The sequence below is a fragment of the Dryobates pubescens genome, chromosome 29, assembly GCF_014839835.1.
Source record: "Dryobates pubescens isolate bDryPub1 chromosome 29, bDryPub1.pri, whole genome shotgun sequence".
In the NCBI taxonomy this organism is placed as follows: domain Eukaryota; kingdom Metazoa; phylum Chordata; class Aves; order Piciformes; family Picidae; genus Dryobates; species Dryobates pubescens.
The window spans coordinates 2181086-2199729 of NC_071640.1; the positions used below are offsets into that span (position 1 = coordinate 2181086).

The 18644-nt window shown below is 52.8% G+C and overlaps 1 protein-coding gene across 1 annotated transcript; it reads left to right on the plus strand.

Moving 5' to 3' along the window:
- Nucleotides 1–93: 93 nt before the first annotated feature.
- Nucleotides 94–18643, plus strand: STKLD1 (serine/threonine kinase like domain containing 1). Its single transcript, XM_009896209.2, has 19 exons — nucleotides 94–108; nucleotides 748–843; nucleotides 1328–1372; nucleotides 2943–3017; nucleotides 3705–3809; nucleotides 4001–4071; nucleotides 4761–4880; nucleotides 5456–5564; nucleotides 6203–6363; nucleotides 6864–6994; nucleotides 7997–8080; nucleotides 10358–10474; nucleotides 11637–11771; nucleotides 12531–12659; nucleotides 14369–14494; nucleotides 15323–15451; nucleotides 16451–16588; nucleotides 17617–17696; nucleotides 18389–18643. The coding sequence occupies exons 1-19, from the start codon at nucleotides 94–96 to the stop codon at nucleotides 18434–18436; spliced, it is 1914 nt and encodes a 637-aa protein (XP_009894511.2). The 3' UTR covers nucleotides 18437–18643.
- Nucleotide 18644: the final 1 nt, after the last annotated feature.

An 18644-nucleotide genomic window follows, 5' to 3' on the forward strand; every position in this document is an offset into this window, starting at 1 on the left:
GCGCTGGGCGGTACCTGAAGGCTGGCTCTGAGCCTAGGGGCCCTTTCGCACCTGCTCCTTTGCCTGCCTCACTTCACCAAGCTCTGTCCCGCCATGGAGAAATACGAGGTGCTGCCTGAGGGCTCAGGCCTTAACTGGTTGCAAGGGGACGGCTGTAGTCCTGGGGGGGGGTGTTGGTGATGCTGGGAGGTACAAGGCAATGGGGAGGTAGGGGAGTTGGCTTGTGGGAGGGGGGTTATGGACCTAGGGAAGGGCTGTAGGCACCATGAGGTGGGAGTGCAGGTGGCTCTGGAAGAGACTATGTGGCCCTAGGAAAGGGTTTGTGGTCTGGGAAGAGTGTAAGTGCCTTGTGATGGTGAAGAGGGAGTATAAGGTGCCCTTGGAGGGTGTGTGGCCCTGGAAGGAGTGCAGGTGGCCCTAGGCAGGGTGTGTGTGGCCTTGAGGAGGGTGGAAGTAACCCTGAGGAAGTGGCCTGTGTGGCCACAGGGTGGGAAGCATGGTGGTGTGGAAGGCTCTGTGGAAAGGGGGATGTTCTGCTCAGCAGGAAGGAGGGGGAAGGCATGTCCTGGAGAAGAGGACCTGTGTCCCCTTCAGGATTTGGGGTACCTTTGGCCTTGCCATGGGGAGCTGGGGGATGTGCTGTGTGCAGGCTGGCTGTGGGAAAGTGGGTTGAAGAAACTTCCTGACTTGGTGGTTTTACTACTTGGAGCTAAACAAGTGTGTTACCCCCTCTCCTCTGCCCCACAGGTGCTGGAGCAGCTTCAGCCTGGGGCCTTGGGCACTGTGCTGGTAGCTGCATTGAAAACAGCAGGGGATGTGGAGAAGAAATACATAATCAAGCAGGTGAGGAGGTGGTTGCTAGGCAAACAAGAGTCCATTGGTCTGTTTGCCATCTCCATGGACCCTTCTGATAGGAACAAACATCTTAGGCAGCTTAGCCACAGGGTGGGAGGAGGCTTCCACCTTTCAGTGCTGCTGGCTTGGGAATCAGAAAATTGAAATCAATTTAGTGGGATATTGAGGTTTAAAATGTGGAAAGGGCAGCAACCTATTTAATTCTGTTCAGGGTGTTTTCACTTTAGCTTGCTGCTGCTTTGGTAGTGCTAGGGGAAGGACTGTCTGGTTGTTGCAGACTCATTTAAAGCTCTGTTTCTGGCCATCTCCAGACAACAAGCTTCCTCCAAACACCAGAGATGGAGCTATCATTGGAAATGTATGCCAACTCATACACAAATTTGCAGTTCCAATCAGCCTGGCAAGATTGCTCTGGCTTAAATGTCTCCTGTTCCTGTGTGACAGCCTCACCCTTGTCTCTTGTTTGGTGCAGGTTGAATGCATCGAAGAGCAGCAGGCAAATGAAGCCTTGGAGGAGGTATGAGTGCAGCTTTTCTCTACTGCCTCACTTACAAAGACCAAAGTCTTCAAAGCCTTTTATCTACAAGGATTAACTAAGCAAATAGCCCAGACCTAAATTAGGTAGGGCCATCTGAGGGGTGCTCTCCTTGCCCTCTGAGCTCAGGTCAGGATTTTGTCTTAATTGTGTTTTGGTTTTGTTTTTCTTCTAAGACATTTGATATGTAAATTCAAATGGGCTGCTGGCTCTCAGGGGGGAATCCCTCTTTTGAGCTGGAGACCCAGAGGAGAGCTCATCTTTTTGGCCTTTCAGCTCCAGGAGCATCTGTTTATAGTTTATTATTAATGACTCCACTCCTAGTTAGCATTTCATTACATGTTTACTCCTCAGACATTTGGGGATGGGAAGGATTTGCCTGGGTTTCTGTGTTTGGGTGCAGGCTGGCTGCAGTGCCTCAAGGGAGGAGCAGCATCATCATCAAAACCACTGTTAAAATGCCAACATTTCTTCCAGCAAAACATGTGAGGCAGCACAAAAGGGGTTAGGCTCACAGCATCTTGCCTGCTGCAGCTGTAGCTGAGGGAGGATACATCTCTGCACAGAGGCTTCATCCTGTTGGGGAGAGGTGACCTCTTTATGCACTGAGTCTGGCTTTCCTGCTAAAATGGGATCCAATTTTGCTGCTGGTGGCCCTCTCCAGTGAAATAAATGCAGCTGTGCCAGCTGGGAGTGTGGCTCTTCTTAGTTCTTCCATGGTGCCTGCACAGCCCCAGGCACAACTGCAGGAGAATCAAGCTGACTTTGGGATTCTTTCTTCCCTTTTCACATCCTCAGCAGATTGCTGAAGTAATGGAGAGCCCTACATGGAAACCAGCTTCAAGGAGAGGAGATCTCCCTAGGAGATGTGCATCTCAGGAGCTTTCCTGAGGTTCATAAGGGTTATTGGGAATAAAGACCAGGCTAGATGAATCATCTTGACTTTGATGTCCTAAAGTGTGTTTTCAGGTTGGGATCTTAGGAACTGAAGAAGGGGAGGGGGGGGAGTTGTTTCCATATCACCTTCCTAAAGAGCCCTTTGTGTCTATGAATCTTCCAAGGCTGCTGTAAGGTCCTGATGATTAGCATGTCCCTTGGTATGTCCCTTAATCTGGCATTTGTGCATGCAAATAAACAACAGAGCTTGCACAGGGAAGGGGTTTGATCAGATATGTGACATGAACAAGTCAGGAACTGGCTTAGGATGCTGTTCAAGGCTCTGGTAATCCATAGATTCACAGAATGGTTTGGGTTGGAAGGGACCTGAAAGCTGATCCAGCTCCAGCCACCCTGCCATGGGCAGGGACACCTCCCACCAGCCCAGCTTCCTCCAGACCTCATCCAGCCTGACCTTGAACACCTCCAGGGAGAGAGCATCCACAGCCTCCCTGGGCAACCTGTGCCAGTGTCTCCCCACCCTCACTGGAAAGGATTTCTTCCTAATCTCCAGTCTCAATCTGTCCTCCTCAAGCTTCAGTCCATTCCCTCTTGTCCTACACAATGTGACTGTGGAGCCATAGAAATCTCTCTTTGTTTTTGTTATTCTCTGCAGGCAATGGATCTGCTGCAACTTCAGCATCCAAACATCTGTGCTTACAAAGAGCTGTTTGTGACTTGGGATAATGAGGTGAGAATGGCACAGGAGTGGTTAAACTGAGGCACATGGTGGATGTAGGTCTGGCAGCCTGTTTTTTCAGGTTGAAATTTGGGGTCATTGGTGAGATGCTGAATAAAAACATGGAAGAAAGGCTATTTGAGTGGGGAGAGGCCTGCTTTGGAGCTCCTGAACAGACAGGCTGAATAGCTGTGAGGATAGGTGCATTGAAGTCCATTTCAGTGGTGGCCACTGCCAGGGCAAGGGGCACAAAGTGGAGCCCAGGAGGTTCCATCTGAACAGGAGGAGAAAATTCTTTGGTGTGAGGCTGCTGGAGGCCTGGAGCAGGCTGCCCAGAGAGGTTGTGGAGTCTCTTTCTCTGAAGAGCTTCCAACCCCTCCTGGCCATTGTGCTCCTGGGCAAGCTGCTGTGGCTGCCCTGCTGGAGCAGGGGGATTGGACTGGATGATGCCCAGAGGTCCCTTCCAACCCCCTCCATGCTGGGATTCACTTTGCAGATCTTATTCAGTGCTCTGGCAAGGTCTGTGTTGGTTTCTGGATGTGTGTTTGACTTACCTGAAGCCATGTGGGGCAAGCCAGCATGCTTGGTAACTGTGTCTTCCAAAAGCACAACAGACAGGCTCTGGGCTTAATGAAAGCCACTAAATGCTGTCATCTCTGGGAGAGCTTAATCAGCTCAGAACACCTTGCTTTATTCCAGATATCATCTGTGTTCCTTTGCCTGGTAATGCAGCACTCAGGCCAAGGAGATCTTTCAGCTGTAATCAAGGAAAAAAGGCAGAAGGCAGAAAAAATCCCAGAGATGGTAAGAAGGAGAGGAGAGGCACCTGGCCCAAGTGGCAGAGTCTCTCTGCTTTTAGCTTCTTCCCTTTGCATTCTTTTCCCCCCTCTCCAAGACTTCCCCAAAGTCTTCTCAGTGTTTTGCTAAAGGGTGAGGTTGGGAACTTCCTTCCAACAGATATTTGGAAGTGATTCTGTTTGTGTTCCCCTCAACAGGTGGTCCTGAAGTTCCTGGGACAGATGGTGGATGCTCTGTTTTATATACACAAACAGAGTATTCTCCACAGGTGAGCAGAAGCCTCCTTCTCTGGCTGGTGGGACTTGGCAGTGCCAGCTGGTTCTGCACAGCTGCTCAAGAGGCAGTGAATTTTACTGTTCCAAAAGGGAGAGCAGGAGGTAGTTCTGGACTTTGTTTAGAGATTAGTTCTCTGTGGCTTCTGGTGGTCTGGAGGAGGGCATTGAGTCCATCATCAGGAAGTTTGCAGAGGGCACCAAGCTGGAGTCCCCATCCCTGGAGGTGTTTAGGAGGAGCCTGGATGAGGCCCTTGGTGCCATGGTTCAGTTGATCAGCTGGTGCTGGGTGATAGGTTGGACTTGAGGATCTGAGGTCTTTTCCAGCCTGGTTTATTCTGTATTCTGAAGTCACCTGTTTCTTGACTTTGATCTGGAATTATCCATCTGAATGAGATGTTCTCTCTGCTTCTTTGAATGTGCTGAAATATTGATGGCCAGGTTGCCCAGGGAGGTTATGGTTGCCCTCTCCCTCCCTGGAGGAATTCAGGGCCAGGTTGGATGAGGCCTTGGGCAAGCTGGGCTGGTGGGAGGTGTCCCTGCCTGGGGCAGGAGCTGAATGACCTTTAAGGTCCCTTCCAACCCATTCTATGATTTTTATAAGCCTCCAAACCTTCTGATGTGTAAAGATGCTGGCCCCTGGGGCTGCCTGCTCTCACAGGCTGACAGAGCATTTGTGTTGCAGAAATCTCAAGCCATCCAACATCCTTGTGACTGGGGAAGCATCCTTCATGCTCAGTGACTTCAGCACAGAAACACTGATGAGAGATGAGATGAAATGGAAGAGAAGAGTGGAAGCAAGTAGGTATTTGGGTTATTGGTTTTGTTTGCTTTAACTGAATCTCTTACAAAGGAAGTTTATGGTGGGTCTTGGTTCCTGTGTGGCCTGCCCTAGGTGGTCTTGTCTTGGCAGGGGGGTTGGACTTGGTGATCTTCAGAGGTCCCTTCCAACCCCTCCCATTCTGTGATAATCAGAAACATCAAAGAGGAACAAATGATCTTCCCTCTCCTCCTCCATGTTGTGCTCTTTGCCTTCTGAGGTGTGAATGGGATAGGCCTGGGGCAGTTGCCTGCAGCTCTAATTGGGCTCACAACTGGAAGCCATAAATATCTGCAAGTCTGGGAACTCTGACACAGACCCAGTGGGAGCCCTCTTCAGCTTGAGGCCTGGGCAGTAGCATCCCAGGAAGCTGGTCATGAGGCCAAGTGTGTTCCTTAGCCTTGTGTGGCCTCTCACCAGTGCAGAGTGACTGATCTCTGCAGAGTATCTCCACATCAGTTTTAGGTGTCAACCAATTCCCTGCAGTTGGTGCATGTGCAAGGGGAAAGGGTGTCCAGCCTGCTGTCAGCCATGTCACTCTGTGATTCTTCAACAGGGAGCAAGGCCTGGATGGCTCCAGAAGCATCTGTGTTTTCTTTTACTGAGAAATCTGACATCTGGTCCCTAGGCTGTGTTCTGCTTGACATGCTGACCTGCTCTCTTCTGGATGTATGTAAGGGGGTTGCATCATAGATTGAAAATGGCATTAGAAGGGTTGTGGTGAGTTTGGTCCAGAGAGGTTCTCCTTCCCCTCTCTACTCTGCCCTGCTGAGGCCACATCTGGAATATTGTGTCCAGTTCTGGGCCCCTCAGTTCAAGAAGGTCCTCAGGGAAGTGCTTGAGAGTCCAGCACAGAGCTGCTGCAGGCAGTGGAACATCGTCCCTGTGAGGACAGGATGAGGGAGCTGGGAGCAGGGGAGCCTGAGGGCTGCCCTCATTGCTGGGGATAAAGCTGTGCAGGGCAGTGTGGGGAGGATGGAGCCAGGCTCTGCTCAGGGATGACCAAGGACAGCACAAGGGGCAGTGGGGGCAAGGTGGAACAGAGAACAGAAAGGAGAACTTTGTCACTGTGAGGATGGCAGAGCCCTGGGGCAGGCTGCCCAGAGAGGTTGTGGAGTCTCCTTCTCTGGAGGCATTCAAAACTCACCTGGATGTGTTCCTGTGTGCCCTGCCCTGGCAGGGAGGGTTGGACTCAATCTCTTGAAGTCCCTTCCAACCCCTAATGTTCTGTGATTCTGTGGAAATACCTCACACCCCCCCCAGGCTATCTGTGTGTGGCAGCTCCTCTGATCCTGCACTCCTTACAGGCTGAAGAGATAACCTCACTGCTGCAGGCTATCAGAGAGGGTCCTGGCCAGCTTGAGGGAGTTCTGGCACTGCTACAGAATGGAGACAGCAGCTCCTTGCCTTTACTGCCAGCTCTGTGCTCGATGCTGCAGGTGGAGCCCAGCATGAGACCCACAGCAGAGTGAGTGCTGGAAGCTTTCCCTGCATTTCTTGCCCTACACCCAACAGAACTGGGAGTGGTAGCTGCTGTTGGAAAGAGCTTTGGGACTGGATGATCTTTAAGGCCCCTTCCCACTCAAGCCATTCTGTGTGTGGGGGGTGTGTGTGAGTGATCTCACTGCCTCACAAACTGCTCCATTGAAGGCAGAGAGTTGCTGCTCCTTCAGCAGAGGGCTCTCAGACTTGGGAGATGCTCTTTTTGGCAGAGTTCCCTTCCAAAATCCCCTCTCACACCATTTCACAAGCCATTCACTTGAAGCCTCAGCCTGGCTTGCTCATGTGTAAGGCTCTTCCATTAGTCATTTTGAAGGGAGTTGCTCAAGTCCTGTCAAAACTAATCCAGCCTTCAAAGAAATATCCTTAGCTTTTGATACCACAATGGGGCTTAAAGAGCCTGAAGAATCATTTGTCTTTGTGACTTACCAGCTCTGACTGGGTGCTGCTTTTGCCTTCTTGTTTCAGGGAGCTGACTGATGTCCCATTCATTGGGAAATGCTTGGCTGCTGCTGAGGCCTCTGCAGTGAAACTGAAGAAGACTTTGCCTCCCACAGTCATTGATGTGCTCCTTGAGGGAGGAATTGCCAGTGTTGTAGGTAATAAGGAAAATCAACTTCATGGTGGTTGGTTTTTGTTCCCCCCCTAGGAAATAACCCCCTGGCACAAGCTGGAGCACAGGAGGCTCCTCCTCAACATGAGGAGAAACCTCTTTGCTGTGAGGGTGCTGGAGCCCTGGAGCAGGCTGCCCAGGGAGGTTGTGGAGTCTCCTTGATCTGGAGGCTTTCAAAGCCTGCCTGGATGTGTTCCTGTGTGACCTGCCCTGGGTGATCCTGCTCTGGCCAGGGGGGTTGGACTGGATGATCTCTGCAGGTCCCTTCCAGCTCCTACCACTCTGTGATGCCAGCAAGGATCTGCTCCTTGCCAGGCTGCACAGATGGGCAGAATCCAACAGCAGGAGACTGAACACACCCAAGTGCCAGGTGCTGCACATTGGCCACAGCAACCCCAGGCAGTGCTACAGGCTGGGGACAGAGTGGCTGAGAGCAGCCAGGCAGAGAGGGACCTGGGGGTGCTGGTTGATGGTAGGCTGAACATGAGCCTGCAGTGTGCCCAGGTGGTCAAGAAGGCCATCCCTGGAGGTGTTCAGGAGGAGACTTGATGGGGTGCTTGGGGCCATGGGTTAGTTGCTTAGATGGTGTTGGGTGATAGGTTGGGCACAATGATCTTGAGGGTCTCTTCCAACCTGGTTTATTCCATTTTCTTTCTAAGGTATTATCTTACTCTACAAAGGCTCTTGGAATGATGCATTTGAAGCCTTTAACCCTGCTCTGATTTAACAGTCCAAGAGGTCCCCAAATTGCATCATGCCCCCTGCACAGACTGTGGAGGTGACCCCCAAGCCTCCTTCACATCTCAGTGGTTGCTGTGTTACAGCTTTTCAGCTGCTTCAATGAACTCCTTCCCTTGGATTCTCTCTTCAAGCAGCACAAATGACACTGGTCACAGTTAGGTGAAGTCCCATCTTGCCCAAAGCAGAGAAAACTGAGCTGCTTGAAATGGTTGTAGGCAATGCTCAGAGTTGTCTTTGCTCTCTGCAGAGTTCATGCAGGCTTTCCAGGATGTAGAAGCAGCACAGGCTAGAGCCCTGCAGCGCCTGGCCAGCCTTGTCAGAGAGGAAAGTGGTAAGGCAGTGCTTGACTCATTTGCTCATCCTGCTCTTCCCTTGCTTTTCTTTCTGAGGTAATGGGAAGAGGAAACAATTTCTCCTGGCTGTGAGAAGAAATTGCTCTCTTCCTAGTTACCCTTCTTGGAATGTACTGGGCTAGGCCACTTGTAACTCTGTTGGTGCTTGTGAATGCTTCTGAACAGCAGAGCTAAGACAAAAAGGGCTCTGGAGAAGACCTCCCCCAGCACCAGTTCAGTGGTATTTTAATTGGCACCTAAGATGAATCAGCAAACTCAGCTCTGAGGCAAGTAACTGGAGGAGGGCATTGAGGCCATCAGCAGTAAATGTGCTGAGGACACCAAGCTGGGGGCAGGAGCTGAGCTGCTGGGGGGCAGAGAGGCTCTGCAGAGGGACCTCAACAGGTTGGGCAGAGGGGCAGAGGCCAAGGGCAGGAGATTGAACACATCCAAGTGCCAGGTGCTGCACATTGGCCACAGCAACCCCAGGCAGAGCTACAGGCTGGGGTCAGAGTGGCTGAGAGCAGCCAGGCAGAGGGGGACCTGGGGGTGCTGGTTGATGGTAGGCTGAACATGAGCCTGCAGTGTGCCCAGGCAGCCAGGAGGGCCAATAGCATCCCGGCCTGCATCAGGAACAGTGTGGCCAGCAGGAGCTGGGAGGTCATTCTGCCCCTGTACACTGCACTGGTTAGGCCACACCTTGAGTCCTGTGTCCAGTTCTGGGCTCCTCAGGTTAGGAAGGAGGTTGACTTGCTGGAAGGTGTCCAGAGAAGGGCAACAAAGCTGGGGAGGGGTCTGGAGCACAGCCCTGGGAGGAGAGGCTGAGGGAGCTGGGGTTGCTTAGCCTGCAGAAGAGGAGGCTCAGGGGAGACCTTCTTGCTCTCTACAACTACCTGAAGGGAGGCTGTAGCCAGGTGGGGGTTGGTCTCTTCTCCCAGGCAGCCAGCACCAGAACAAGAGGACACAGTCTCAAGCTGTGCCAGGGGAGGTTTAGGCTGGAGGTGAGGAGGAAGTTCTACACAGAGAGAGTGATTGCCCATTGGGATGTGCTGCCTGAGGAGGTGGTGGAGTCACCATCACTGGAGGTGTTCAGGAGGAGACTTGATGGGGTGCTTGGTGCCATGGGTTAGTTGGTTGGGTGGTGTTGGGTGATAGGTTGGACTTGATGATCTTGAGGTCTCTTCCAACCTGGTCTGTTCTATTCTAACTCAAGGCAGCTTGGAGGTCATACTTGGGAGGGCAAGACTGATGGAGCCAAAGGCAACTCTGTGGCTAGTAAAGCTGTGTGTGAAGACTTCCTTTTCTCCCAGGAGCTGAACACTTTTCACTGGTGGTTCAGCTCAGAGACCACTTCAAGCTGCCACTTCTTGAAGGTGTTAAACCACAGAGGTGCTCCTGGCTGTAAGCAAGAAGGGACAAATGAGTTGCTGCTTTCAGTTGAGTGAACCTCTGTCTTCAGCTCTGCTCCTGCAGAAATCTTTACTCAGTAACACAGCAGGCTTTGCTTATAAATAACAAGCTGAAAGGATCTTGGGACAGGAAAGGATCCTGGCACAGGTTGCCCAGGGAGGTGGTGGCAGCCTCCTGCCTGGAGGTGTTTGCAGCCAGGCTGGAGGTGGCTGTGAGCAACCTGCTGTGGTGTGAGGTGTCCCTGCCCATGGCAGGGGGTTGGAAGTGGCTGAGCCTTGAGGTCCCTGACAACTCTGTGATGTTTGTGATCCTGAGTCAAGCCTATTGACAGCAGCACAAGGCCTGTTTGGCATCTCTGCACCACAGCTCACTGTGACTGATGCTCACATCTCTGAAGGTGCTCAGAATGGATCCCTAACCCCCATCCTGTTTTCCCTGACAGTTGTGGATGCACTCAGTAGCTGTGTGAGCTATCCCAAAAGCTCAAGGTCCTCCTAAATCCAAGAGGCCTGGTGAAATACTTCCCTCCCCAGGTCCTGAACAGCATGGCTGTGGGCTCATGCACAGTCTTCTACCCCACAACTTGCTGTGGGACCAGTGAGCAGTGCCCCTGTGGCTTCAAGAGGAACCTCTTGGCTGCTCTTAGCCTGCACAGCCTTGCAGAGCTGCCTTTAGGAAGATTTCCCCCAGAGCCTACAAAATCTCCTCTGCATTGTTCCATCTGCTTGCCTTTTGTTCTCTTTGATGCCAGACTGTTGTTCAGCCCTATCACATCCCCCACAGGGCCTCAGGTTTAGTTGGAACTGCAACACTTGGAGCACAGATCCCCACTGAACATCTCAAATGGTTTCTTCTCCCTGCTGCAGCCTTCCCCTATCTGCTGACACTGACAGAACTCATCACTTGTGCTATGAGGACTCACCTGGGCTCTCTGCAGCTACAAGCAGATGGCTGCAGGTTGCTGCTTGAAATCTTTAGTCAAGGTACAGTCCTGAGCCTTCCAACTTCTCCTGGGGTGATGCAGCCTGTCTTCTGTGAAGTCAGATGTGGCAGATAAGGTTTGAAATGGCTTCAGGAATGGCTGCAGGGGATACATTTGAAGTGCTAGAGGGATGTAAGCAGCTTTAATAAGAGTCTGGGCTCTCCTGGACTTTCCTCAGGGCTAGCAGACATGGCTAGCACATCCTGGGCTGCAGCAAGAGAAGTGTGGCCAGCAGGGCCAGGGAGGGGATTCTCCACCTCTGCTCTGCTGAGACCACAGCTGGAGATCTGGGGCCAGTTCTGGAGCCCCTAGCACAGGAAGGGTCTGGAGGTGCTGGAAGGTGGCCAGAGAAGGGCCATGAGGAAGAGCAGAGGGCTGGAGCTGCTCTGCTGTGAGCACAGACTGAGGGAGTTGGGGTTGTGCAGGCTGGAGAGGAGAAGGCTCCCAGGAGACCTCATTGTGGCCTTCCAGGGTCTGCAGGGGGCTCCAAGAAAGCTGGGGAGGGTCTTTGGAGAGTGTCAGGGAGGGATAGGACTGGGGGGGATGGAGCAAAACTAGAAGTGGGGAGGTTCAGATTGGCTGTGAGGAAGAAGTTGTTGCCCAGGTGGGTGGTGAGAGCCTGGCACAGGCTGCCCAGGGAGGTGGTGGAAGCCTCATGCCTGGAGGTGTTGGAATGGACCTGAAGGCTCAGCCAGTTCCAACCCATGGCCAGGGACACCTCACACTGCAGCAGGTTGCTCACAGCCACCTCCAGCCTGGCTGCAAACACCTCCAGGGCTGAGGCTTCCACCTCCCTGGTGCTGAGGGCCATGGTTTGGCAGAGTTAGGGAAGGGTTGGGCTTGATGATCTTAAAGCTCTTTTCCCAAGCAGAACAAACATCTGCTGCTGTGAAATAAGAGTCTCAGTGTGCTGCTGTTTGAATTTCAAACCATCAAAGTGGGGCTTCAGTTTCTTGCATGGTCCCTGCTGTCACTTGCTTGACACTTGTACCCCTGTGACTCCTGGGAGTGCTGCAGGCTGGGGAATAGGAGGAATTATGTTTCAGGGAAAGGAAAGTTCAGCTTTCCTCTGCTGCTAATGGATGTCAGCAGGAGCTTCAGGCTTTACTGACATACTACTTTTTGGTCTTTCTCTTGGGTGTGGAAATGTTTCCTTCTGCCAGCTCTGGAGCAGGATGTGGTGATGCCCCTGGGTGAGGCTGTGATCAGCTCTCTGGTAGAGACCATGAGGAAGCACTCTGAAAATGAAGAGCTGATTTCCTTGGCCTCCAGGCTGTTGATGATGATGGCAACCAGTGGTGAGTCTCCTGCTTCGTTGTGGGGCAGTGTCCTTAGGTGTCTGCTTCCATAACCTAATAGTCAAGGTCAGGCTTGACAAGGCTCTGAGCAACTGGGTCTAGGGGAGGATATCCCTGCTCAATGCAGGGACCTTGGCACTGATGACTTCTGGGGGGGTCCCTTCCAACCCAAAGCATTCTGTGGTTCTGTGTAATGCAGAAGTTGTGACTGCAGTGAGGTGTTGGTGCTTGCAGGGCTTAGTTTGATAGTGGCAATATTGAGAAGATGTTGGGGAGATACTAGATGCTGATAAGGTAATGCTCCTGAGAGCAGAATCAGAGTGGCTCAGGTTGGAAGGGACCTCAGGGATCAGCTGCTCCAATGGCAGGGACACCTCACACCACAGCAGGTTGCTCACAGCCACCTCCAGCCTGGCTGCAAACCCCTCCAGGGATGAGGCTGCCACCACCTCCCTGGGCAGCCTGTGCCAGGCTCTCAGCACCCTCCCAGTTCCTTCTCTGCCCTATACATTTCAGAGGTGTAAGGAGAAAGGATGTGGCAGGAGCCCTGTGAAAGGGCTGGGAGTGCTCAAGGCTGTGCTTGCTGCATCTTAGGGAAGAACTGGGTCTGGCTTACTCTCTTTGTCCAGCTGATGGTGTCCTGTTACTGCTTTATCACCACCTCAGTCGTTGCTGCTGCTCTCTGTGGTGAGCACAGTGAGAGGGACACACAAAGGAGCAGATCCCATGGAACCTTTTGTTGTTCTTTCTCTGTTTCAGATCTTGCTGCAGAGAATCTCTGGAAAGTTGGAGTCATCCCAGACCTTCTGTCAGCTGTAAGGACTTTCCTTCCCAACCAGGAGATTTGCCTCTCCTGCTGTGGGGTTCTCTGGAGCCTGGCTGTGAGTGGTGAGCAGAACACAGCAGGCATTGTGCCTAGGCTCATGTGACTGGGTGGCAGCAGGTATTGTGCCTAATGGAGTTCAGACATTCCTGCTGCTGAGGCCGGACTGCTTCTCTTCTCTCCACAGCACTCCCAGAGTAACTCGAAGCCATCCAGATTGAAAGGAGAGGAAGTGAGAGATGAGTGCAGGCTCTTTAGCAACCTTTTGGTGACACTTCCTCACAGATCTGTGACTGCTTAGGCCAGGAGCTGGCTGATGGAGAGTGCCAGAATGCAAAGGGTGCTGGCTGGGTTGGCAGGCAGCTGCTCTTCAGGGGCAGTGCAGGCAGCCTGTTGGGTATCAGAATGGCATTTGGGATTACCAGCAGCTTAGTGCCTTGTGCCTCACTTCCCTTGGCACAGCTGGGCTAAATCTGAACATCTCCTGGAGACTTCTATTCCCAAAGGAATGTGATTGCCAAGGTGGCAAGTGTGCTTCTGCCAGGGCCTTGGGAGCAAACAGCAGCATCCCCCAGGGCTGGAGAGCAGAGCCAGGGGGGGTTGCCTGAGCTGACCCCTTCTGCTGAGACCATGTTGGGAGTTTTCTAGGGCATTTGTTTCTGTGGCATGTTCAGAGTAGGTTGGGAGCTGCTCTGAAGGAAGATTTGGGAATGCTGATAGCTGAGCAGCTCCCCAGGAGCCAGCAGTGCCCTCATGCAGCCCAGCAGGCAGCTGTGTGCTGGGCAGCAGGGCAAGAGAGGAGATGCTGCCCCTTGGCTCTGCTCTGCTCAGACCTCACCTCCAATCCTGCCTCCAGTCCTGGTGTCCCCAGCAGCAGGAGGACACAGAGCTGCTGGAGTGAGGCCAGAGGAGGCCACAAAGATGATCCAAGGGCTGGAGCAGCTCTGCTGGGAGCACAGGCTGAGGGAGCTGGGGGTGTGCAGCCTGGAGGAGAGAAGACTCCAGGGAGACCTCAGAGCTGCCTTCCAATAGCTGAAGGGATCCTGCAGGAAGGCTGCAGAGAGACTTCCTGAGGGTGTCTGGAGCCAGGCCAAGGGGGAATGGTTTGAAGCTGAGGCAGAGCAGGGTTAGACTGGAGCTGAGCAAGCAGCTCTTCATTATGAGGGTGCTGAGACTCTGGCCCAGGCTGCCCAGGGAGGCTGTGGCTGCCTCCTCCCTGGAGGTGTTGAAGGCCAGCTTGGCTGAGGCCTTGAGCAGCTGAGTCTAGCTGAGAGGTGTCCTTGCCCACAGCAGGGAGGTTGCAGTGGATGATCTCTGAGGTCACTTCCAACCTGAGCCAGTCTGTGATGACTGTTGCAGAGCTGAGGAGCTGCAATCACCAAGAGAATCTGGAAGCACAGGATGTACCTGGTGCTTTTAACTCCCTCTGTTCAACAAACTGCCAGCTTGATTTCTGTGACCAGCTAAACATCCCCCCTCAGACCTAAACCTGTCAAGAAAGAGGTTACTTTGGGAGGCTGCTTGCTCTGATCCCTTTGTATAATTTGGATGGCCAAGGAAATGACCTCCTGGAGCAACTCAGCTCTCTGTCATGAGCTTCACTGTTGGGCCTGTAAGGTTTGATTTGGTTTTGGATGGTTTAGGTCCTTTGCCTCTGCTTTTGTTCCTGTTAAAGCAACAACTGCAGTGCTCCAATGCTATCCCCCACCTGAGGCTGCCCCTGCTAGAATCTGACTGCTTGGTTAACTAACTCTTTCCTCTTTGCCATGCTCAGAGAACACAGAGCAAACCCTGCTGAAAGGTGCTGTCCCTGTGACCTCTGCAGTCCTGCAAGAGCACCTCCAGGATGGAGCAGTTGCTGAGACTGCTTGCTCTGCCCTGTGGGCATTGTCACTCCAAGGTGTGTTTTGCCAGTCCTCTCCTCCCCTGTGCACAGAGCACTCTGCCAGCCACATCTGGCTGTCTCTGCCAGTGGTGATCCTCCCCAGCCAGGCTGCTTGGCCTTAGCAGGCTCTGCAGATGGCAGCAGAGTTAGGGACTTGCATCCTCTCTTGCCACTCTTCCCTGCACTTGCTCCTCCCCTCCCTGATGAAGCTCTTTTGGATGAGCTCTTAGCAATTAAGCAGGTACTGGGCTCTGTGAGGCTGAGCAGAACCCTGTGCAGGGGGAGGATTTGATCTTTGGCTTATCAGTTAAGGCCAAGAATCCCATTTGTCTTACTCCTTTGAGCACAAGGTGCACTGAGAGGTTTGGCTTGGTGCCATTTGCTTTGGGAACTGGGAGCAGTGTTCCAGAGTGCAGAGCTGCTTGGTTCTCATGGACCTGTGCTCTCAAGCTCATCCTTGCACTACTGCTTTGTGTCTTTATTTCTTCCTCCTGTGAGGACATTGCCTTGTGTTCACCTCCTGCCCTGTGCCTCTGCCCTCCTTCCACTAGCAAGAGCTGAGCAATCCCATTTCTAGCCCCCACCAGCATGTGTTCAGGACTCTCCATTCCTTTTGGCTTGGAGAATGGAAGGGAATCTTGGCATAGAAGATCTGTCAGAAAGGTAGAGCCCTGGATCAGCTCATAAGACCTCACTGGGTCTCTCTTTTGCTGTGAAAGAGGATTCCCCCATTTCCTTTGTTCCCTTTCATGGCCTGGTGAAGGGGATCTGAGCAACAGGAGGCTGATGGAATGCTTTGAAGGGCTTTTGAAGGTCAGCATCTTGGGGCTTTGTCTTTTACAGGTTGCCTTAGTGAAGATGAATTTGAGCCCCTGACTGTGCTGCTGCTGGATGCCCTCAGGGAGCACTCAGGGAGAGCAGTGCTGGTGAAGAGTGTCTGCCTGGCCTTGGCAAGCCTTCTGAGGCTCTCTGGTACCATTCAGCAGTTCTTACTAGCTGCAAAGCAGCTCAGAAGTGTGTGTGTGGGGGTCTGGATAGTTCAGAAGTTCCCAGTGAGATTGGACTGACATCTGCCCTCCTGAGTTAATCTTCTCTTGCAGGACTGGAAGAGGAAATAGTGCCACTGAAGGTGTGAGGTTTGGGGTTTCTCCCTGTGGCACCCAGTGTGTGTCTGAGCAGCAGCAGATCAGTGCAGTCTGATCTCTGTGGTTGGTTGGTTTGTGGTGGGCATGAACTGCAAAAAGGTAGAGCTCAAAGTGAAAACAGACATTGCAGTGGCACTGTGGCTCTGCATGGCAGTGCCAGCTGTCCAAACAAGCTTCAGCAGTGAGCTAGAGAGGGGATTCTGCCCCTGGGCTCTCCTCTGCTCAGACCTCACCTCCAATCCTGCCTCCAGTTCTGCTGTCCCCAGCAGGAGGAGGACACAGAGCTGCTGGAGTGAGGCCAGAGGAGGCCACAAAGATGATCCAAGGGCTGGAGCAGCTCTAGTGAGGACAGGCTGAGGGAGCTGGGGCTGTGCAGCCTGGAGAAGAGAAGGCTCCAGGGGGACCCTTTTCATAAGGGTGTTGAGAGCCAGGCCAAGGGGGAATGGTTTGAAGCTGAGGCAGAGCAGGCTTGGACTGGAGCTGAGGAAGAAGCTCTTCATTATGAGGGTGCTGAGACTCTGGAACAGGATGCCTGGGAGGCTGTGGCTGCCCCCTGCCTGGGGGTGTTGAAGGCCAGGTTGGGTGAGGCCTTGAGCAGCTGAGTGTAGTGGCAAGGTGTCCCTGCCCATGGTGGGGAGGTTGGAGCAAATGCTCTCTCAGGTCCCTTCCCACTTGAGCCATTCTAGGGTTCAGGAGAGCCTTTAGATCCAGTGCAAGTAATGGCACTGACCTCCTGGAAGTGTCACACACCTGCCAGGTGGAGCAGGGCAGTGGGAAGGAGGTGATGCAGTCTGCAGCTGCCCAGCAGTGTTTGTCTCCCTTTCAGAGATAGCAGCCTTGAGGCTGGTAACTGATCCTGGAGGCAGTGGAATACACCTGCTCAAAGCCACCTCCCACCTCCACTTCCATGATCCACAAGTGGTGGGAAGCATCTGCATGCTGATGAAGGAGATGGTTCAGTATGGTGAGATGCTTATTTGCTGAATCTCCTCCTCACCCCCAAAGACAGGGAAGCAACCCCCCTCCAATAAGAACTACCCTAAAGGCAGATGGTGCTGAGACATGAAAGGGTTCCCAAACACTGAACAGGCTGCCCAGGGAGGTGGGTCAATCCCTGCCCCTGGAAGTACTAGAAAGGGGCAGAGGTGTGGTGCTGAGGGCCATAGTTTGGCACCAGACTTGGTGGAGTTGGACTCCTTGTTCCTCAAAGGTTCCTCCCCCAACCAAAACAATTCTGTGGCCCTGTGTTAGTAGCTCTCAGGAAAGGCTGTCCCTGAGAAGGGAGAATGTGTGATGAGAGCAGTGTGACCAGCAGCACCAGAGAGGTGATCCTGCTCTTGTCTGACCACACCTGGAGCACTGCATCCAGTTCCTGTGTCCTCACCATAAGAGCTGCTGGAGCAGGTCCAGAAGAGGCCACAAAGATGATCCCAGGGCTGGAGAACCTTCCCTATGGGGACAGGCTGAGAGAGTTGGGACTGGTCAGCCTGGAGAACAGAAGGCTCCAGGGAGACCTTAGAGCAGCCTTCCACTACCTGAAGGGGCTCCAGGAGAGCTGGGGAGGGACTTCTGACAAGGGCTGGGAGTGCCAGGGCAAAGGGAATGGCTTTGAGCTGGGAGAGAGGAGACTGAGACTGGAGGAAGAAATTCTTTCTGGTGAGGAGTCACTGGAACAGGTCACCCTGGGAGCTTGTGGATGTCCCCTCCCTGGAGGTGTTCAAGGCCAGGCTGGATGAGGCCTTCAGCAACCTGGGCTTGGTGGGAGGTTTGAGCTGGATGATCTTCCAAGGTCCTTTCCAACCCAAACCATTCTGTGAGTCTAGGAATTGTTACTGAGTGCTCATCCCACTCTTGGATGATTATAAATGGCACTGATGTTAACATTCTAATTCACCTCCTGGGTGTGTAATCTGTTCTCTCTGCTCTCCCTGAGCTCATGCTGAAGCTGTTGGCTACTGTAACCATGAATGCCCCTCTTTGTTTACACCACAGATGAGGTTCTGCTGGAGATGCTAGCCCTGAACATGGAAGAACTGCTGTCTGACATCCAAAGCCACTTTGCTTCCAGCAAGGTATGTAGAAGGCAGTGTGATAAGAGGCTGGATGCTTAATGTATTGCTGGTGATGGATTTCATCACCCCCTGACTGCAGAGGGGTTGGAATAGGTAAGCTTTGAAGGTCCCTTCCAAGCCAACCCATTCTATTTCATCAGGTACTAGGAGTTGCTTTGGATTTCACAGCAGCAGCTCTCACCTCTGAGAACACTCACTTGAAAGGCTGAGGGAGCTGGGGGTGTTCAGCCTAGGGAACAGAAGGCTCCAGGGGGACCTTAGAGCTGCCTTCCAATACCTGAAGGGATCCTGCAGGAAGGCTGCAGAGAGACTTCTTAGGAGGATGCCTAGAAACAGGCCAAGGGGGGATGGTTTGAAGCTGAGGGAGAGCAGGGTTAGACTGGAGCTGAGGCACTTCTTCAGTAGGAGGCTGGTGAGACTTTGGCACAGGCTTCCTAGGGAGGCTGTGGCTGCCTCTTCCCTGGAGGTGTTGAGGCCTTGAACAGCTGAGTCTAGTGGAGAGGTGTCCCTGCCCCTGGTGGGGAGGTTGGAGTAGCTGACCTCTGAGGTCCCTTCCAAGCTGAGCCCCCTTCTGATGATGACTCCATGAAAGGCTTTGTTTTCAGGCCCTCTTTTTATTAAGAAAGGGATCTACAAATGAGTGGAGCAAACCAAGTGAGGCTGGGCTGGACAACTCTCCTGTTTCTCCCCAGGAGATAAGGACCCTTGTGGATGCAACACTTCTGAAGCTGCAGAAGTAAAATGGAAACCCTTTTTGTCCAGGAACAAGACTTGTCTCCTCCTGGTTCAGAGAGGGAAGTTTGGAGCCCCCAGAGATGTTGTCAAAAGGTTCTTCTCCTCAGAAGGATGCCCATGAGGCCATGAGTCATGGATAAACTGTTCTAGGTTGTGTTTGGTTTGGGTACCACAGCAGAGACTAACAGCAACAGTGAAGAACTTGCCTTAACA

Bases quoted from the DNA above. Each gene is read 5' to 3' on its own strand.
- STKLD1 (XM_009896209.2), top strand. The intron at 4,881-5,455 runs GTATTTGGGTTA...TTCAACAGGGAG, and splicing joins AGAAGAGTGGAAGCAAGTAG to CAAGGCCTGGATGGCTCCAG. The intron at 6,364-6,863 runs GTGAGTGCTGGA...TTCTTGTTTCAG, and splicing joins AGCATGAGACCCACAGCAGA to GGAGCTGACTGATGTCCCAT.